Consider the following 6,000-nt stretch of genomic DNA (forward strand, 5'->3'; position numbering starts at 1 on the left):
TCTCTGAGTTAAAGGGAATTGGTTTAAAAAGCTCATTCATTTTGTGTGTGTGTGTGTGTGTGTGTGTGTGTGTGTATAGACTTTCTGCTAGGCTTTAGTGGTAGAGTATATGATAGTTCCCTTTTGCTTCTTGTTTGGTCAATACCAGTTTAATATTTTGGACTTTAAAGTAATATCTAGGTTTTGTTATTAAGTGATCAACCAACTTAAACTGCCAGAAGATACGATGCCACGCATTTTAGAAGAAGAAGGATTCTATGTTCACAAAAAGCCAGAAATATATAAAAAGACCTGCAACAAAATGGAAAATCGCCTGCTTAAACTAGAAGAGGCAAGTTCACTAGCTAACAAGGGAAGCCACTCACTGATGGTGTGTGACATTTGTTTTTAGTATAATATTTACTTACTATATTCTTAAATATTTTTGATAGGGGAAATGTTGGTTTGAAGAAAGTGGAGAAATAATGTCATTACCTTCACCTGTTAGACAGTCATGGAATTTCAGACTAAACATAAGTAAGGAATCTTTAAATCCAGCACTGAAGACCATATACAGGAAGGTAACCAACAACAGTTTATTTATGATTATGGTTAGAATTCTTGTAATATCAATTATAACTTATATACTTATTTTTGTGGTGTTAATTCACCTTTTAAAGATATTAGTAAGTCTAGTAAAGGCAAAACTATGATGAAATATTAAATATCCATTAAAATTATGTTTTCAAGGAATATTTAATGATATGGAGAAGTGCTCAAAATAAAATGTAAAGTTAAAAAAAGCAGAATGCAAAATTTCATATGATCCTAATTTTATAAAAATAGATAATGAATGAATGAATTTATCAATGAATGAATAAGTACGTACATATATGTGTATGTAGATAAAAAGACTAGAAAATATATCATAGTTAATAACTATCTCTGGACAGTAGGACATAGGATTATTTTTATTTTCTTTGTTATACTCTTTTCTATTTCCTAAATTTCAGAAATGAATATATGTTATACTTATAATTAAACTAATTTATGTGTATTCCAAAGACATTATGAAAATTAGCAGTCCATTAACCTAGTGAGAAGAAATATTTAGACAGAAATAGTTATGTTAAAAATTTGGCTTGAAAAAGTTTAAATAAGAATTTTGTACAAAAACCTAATTTCTCAACCACTTGCATTAACCATTCCATATATAGGAAATATGGCTGTAGGTAGATACAAAGTGGAAATAATACTTCCTAAAAATACAGTCAACCCTTGAACAATGCAGCAGTGGGGCACCAACTCCATGCAGTGAAAAATCTGCGTACTGCTCTCTCTGCCTCAAAAATAAAGAAATTAATAAATTACTCATCCAAGGGCAGGAAGCTGAGACAGTTTGGGTAGACTCAGGACTCAAACCCTAGTTCTTTTGATTCCACACATTGTGATCTCTGATCGAACACCAACTTTTCCCCACACTTAGTTAATTTAAAGATCTGTAAAATGAAAATATAGATACTGTAATTATTGAATAAATCTGTGTATAAGTGGACAAGCTCAGTTCAAACCCATGTTGTTTAAGGGTCATCTGTACTTACAGGACTTCATTCTCTAGTCCCTCTGTTGCTTTAAACCTGTGAGTTACTTCTTCTCTTCTAGTAATTATATGCCTTCTGTAGTTAATGCTTTTTCTTTACAGTTGCAGTTCTGTGTTTCTTGCATATTCCAGCAACTGCAACATTTTAACAGCAAGAGCACTTAGTTCCTTATAAGGCTGTTACTTCTCAGCCTCCATAGGAAATGAGATTTCTCCCTAAACTGAAGAGATTTATACGTTTGGAGGTCTCTTTCTCTTTCTGTAACATGTGAGGATCTTCTTTCTTTATGATATATGCTCTCTTTTCTTCTCCACAGTTTCTGTTTCTTTCCCAGAGAAACTAGAAAATTTTAAAACAAGTCTTCCTTATGTTGTAGTATGTTTTTTATATCTTTGTACCACTCATAAATTTCTTTCAGGATTTTCTAAAAATACACCAAAACTTTTTGCTGCTAAGAAAATCTTTTACCATTTTACCATGCAAAATGCATTTAAGCTTTAATTAATTGTCCTACTTTTTTTTTTTTTTTTTGCGGTACGCAGGCCTCTCACTGCTGTGGCCTCTCCCATTGCGGAGCACAGACTCCGGATGCGGAGGCTCAGCGGCCATGGCTCGTGGGCCTAGCCGCTCCGCGGCATGTGGGATCTTCCCGGAGCGGGGCACGAACCTGTGTCCCCTGCATTGGCAGGCGGACTCTCAACCACTGCGCCACCAGGGAAGCCCAATTGTCCTACTTTTAAAATTAAAGACATATACAAAGATTTTTATCATGAATGAGTGTTGACATTTATCAAATGCTTTCTCTAAGCCTATTAAGTAGTGTAATAGTATTTTCTTAACTTTTAATGTGGTGAATTACACTGATTTTCAAATATTTCTGAAATAAATCCCATTTGTGATACATTTTCTTTTTATATATTACTGAATTTGATTTTCTAATATTTTGTTCAGGACTTTTGCATACATGTTCCTGAGATAACTTTTTCTTTGATTTTTCTTCCTTGTAATGTTCTTGTCAGATTTCCATCTAGGTTACACTGGCTTCAACACAGTTTGGGGTGTGTTCCCTCTTTTTCTCTTCTCTGGGAGAATTGTATAACATTGGTGTTATTTCTTCCTTAAATGTTTGGGAGAATTCACTGCTGAATCCATCTTGCCCTGGAAATTTATTTGTGGGAATGTTTTCTATTATAGACATATTTAAAAAAAATAAAAGACTGTCCAATGGAAGCACATCCTGTGTTTGTGGATTGGAAGACTTAGTATTGTTAAAATGTCCATACTACCCAAAGCAATATACAAATTCAATGCAATCCCTATCAAAATCCCAATGGTATTTTTCACAGAAATAGAAAAACAATTCTCAAATTCATAGGGAACTTCTAAGGACCCTGAATAGCCAAAACAATCTTGATAGAGATGAGCAAAACTGGAAGACTGACATCATCATTATGTCAGAATAAGAGTTTTCTACCATCTTTCTATCCAGAGAACACTGATTTTGACAATCACCCATGGACAAGAGTGCCATTATGGAATTCTGGGAGTCCAGTGGAGAAGTTCCAGCACACCATTGAAGTAAATGGTCTAGAATTCTGGGTTGGTTGTTATTCTTCTTTTAGCACTTTGAAGATAACTTTCCACTTATTTCTGAATCTCATTGTTTCTACTGAAAAGTCAGCTTAAAGTCTTACTGTGGTTTTCAGTTTTTCTCTTTGTCTTTGGTTTTCTACTACAATATGTTAAGGTGTGACTTCCATTGTAATATGTTAAGGTATGCTTTTTCTTTATATTGATCCTGCTTTGGGCTATTAGGGCTTCCTCAATGTATGCCTCCATGTTATGCATCCGTTTTGGAAATTCCTCTGCCATTATCTTAGCAAATACTGCTTCTGCCCTAATCTCTTTCTCTTTGTGTTCTGGAACATCAAGTATACATATCCATTTTTATCTTCTGCTTTTGCATTTTTTTCATCCCTTTTTCCCTCTGAGTTTAGTCTGAATATTTTCTGTTGCCCTGCCCTCTAGTTCACTTAGCTAACTTTCTACTGTGTTTAATCTCCTGTTAGATTCATCTAATGAATTATTTCCCCTTCTTCATTTATTTTTTACTTGAAAAGATTTCTCTTTTTTTTACCTTAAGGAAAAAGCATTCTGTGATCTTTGTTTTTGTGTTCCTTCTAGCTTAGGCTTAATATCTAAATACTTAAAATTTTTAAAATTATTTCTATTACTGTATTGTTACCTCATTTCTGAGTTTTCCAAATTCTGGTTTGTGTTCTTTAATGTCATAAATTTTCTTAATGTCTTTTGGCTTGTTTTGTAATCCACATTTCTATTTTTATGTTTTTGAATGTCTTTCTGGTATGCTTTGATTGTGGGGATATTATATTACTGTTTATTCATTTTTATTATAGAAACTTTGTATAGATTTAATCTTGAGCCTTTTCTGCTGTTCATTCTTATATTAAATTAATTTTCCTGAAATTTTAGGAAAAAAGCTTGTTTCAGATAGCTTTTCTGATGTCACAGAATTCTGTTGTTTTTGTGTAGTGTTAAACAATATAGAGGCTGTATTCTCCTTCCCAGATTATTTTCTGTATCTTCTATTAATCTCTGTGGTCCCTGACCATCTCAAGTTTTATTCCACTTCCAATAGTTTCTCTTTAGTGTGAAGCCTTGTCATAAAATTTTCTGGGGAGTAGACTCCCCTAGCTGCTTCAGAATTCCTTGCTGTAACCCATAACTGGAGGAGACAAAACCTCTAACAGTTTTAGCTGATGGCTTTTTTTTTTTTTTTCTTGGCTGCGTTGGGTCTTTGTTGCTGTGTGCGGGCTTTCTCTAGTTGCAGCGAGTCAGGGCTACTCTTAGTTGTGGTGCGCAGGCTTCTCATTGCAGTGACTTCTCTTGTTGCGGAGCACGGGCTCTAGGCGTGCAGGCTTCAGTGGTGGCGCATGGGCTTAGTTGCTCTGCGGCATTTGGGATCTTCCTGGACCAGGGCTCGAACCCTTGTCCCCTGAATTGGTAGGCGGATTCTTAACCACTGTGCCACCAGGGAAGTCCCCTTTTACTCTATTTTTATAACACATTAATAATAGCTACTTTAAAGTCCATATCTGGTAACTTCAATATCTGGGTCCTTGAAAATCTGTTTTTATTATTTGTTCTTCTCTCTTGATTTTGCGCTTTTAGTCCTGTCTTTTATTATAGTTGGTATTTTTTTTATTATAGTCCATATATTATATATGAAAAGTTGTAGAAACTCTAGATCATATCTTCTTGCAGAAAAGTTTGTTCCTCTAGTTTTTAGGCATATTGAGTGTGGATAATCATCTTAATCCAATCAGGGACTTAACTGATTTCAGACTGGGTTGCAGTTTTGTTAAGGCTCAATCTGTATCTAAGTCTTCTGTTTACCTAATCTCTTCCCTGCTTGACTGTAACCAGGGTAAGGTTTTCTTTTTGTTTTGTTTTTTTAAATCACTAGCACATATCCAAATGCCTACCATATAGCAGACACTCAATGAATACTTATATTATTTGTAATGGAACTCATCACTTCAGTAGATGTAAGCTTTTAGGGTCCTGTATAATTTAGAAGAAAAAAACACCAGTTGACTGGCATAATCTTAGAAAATCCTGTTTTCTCCATGGTGCCTATAACACCATGAGGGCCTGGCAATGTCTCTGCCTCATCGTAATTCATAGTATAACACATTTACCAAGATTTTATAAATGACCCCCTCACCCCCACCCAACAGTGCAATATCTTTCCGTTTTTCCCCAGTTTGGTTACTATAAAATCCATCTCCATTAAAAAATTAAAAAATAAAAGGATAAAAGAGGAAGGAAGGGAAATCCCTGGTATTTATTTTATCTTGTTTTTTGCTGTTACATGGCATAACTTTTGCATGTTATGGTGACAGTGTGTTTTATTTAAATTTTGCTCAAGATATAGCACAGATCTTTTAACATAATTATCGGAGACCATTGCTCTTGGAGAAGGAGATCCTTGAAACAATGGCAGTTTGCTGAATGAATGAGTGAGTGCATGAATAACTGAATGAACAAAGCAATGATAAGTAAATGCAGAAAATATAATTTTTGGATAAACATTAACCACTATCCAGATTAACCTTTGTAACCATCTGGAATCCCAAATTGGAAACTACTGGGCTGAACAAGTAATTTTTCCTCAACTGCGTCTGTTCTAGCTTCATCCAAGCTAATTTCAGTATTTCATGGACTCTTAGAGTTGGGAATAAATGTAAATGTCACTTCACCAAGCATGTAAACTGAGTATTAAAATTCATTCTGTAGCAGCATCCTTAACAGGTAATGTTCTCAAATTAGTGCCACACAAATGCCTCTGCCTGCCCTTCCCTTCTATCTTCTCTACATTTTTTACTCTGCTCAGCCA

At 34.6% G+C, this 6,000-nt stretch overlaps 1 protein-coding gene across 1 annotated transcript in view; it reads left to right on the plus strand.

Annotated features, from left to right (window-relative positions):
* Positions 1-6,000, plus strand: part of LOC114908552 (protein CC2D2B-like) — a 105,836-nt gene that overhangs the window by 14,483 nt on the left and 85,353 nt on the right. The window contains 3 exon segments of the mRNA XM_029244809.1: positions 195-331; positions 432-560; positions 3,070-3,158. Coding sequence (XP_029100642.1) covers positions 195-331; positions 432-560; positions 3,070-3,158 — 355 coding nt within the window.

Source organism: Monodon monoceros, unplaced genomic scaffold (assembly GCF_005190385.1).
Source record: "Monodon monoceros isolate NGI ecotype Baffin Bay Population unplaced genomic scaffold, NGI_Narwhal_1 Super_Scaffold_4, whole genome shotgun sequence".
NCBI lineage: Eukaryota > Metazoa > Chordata > Mammalia > Artiodactyla > Monodontidae > Monodon > Monodon monoceros.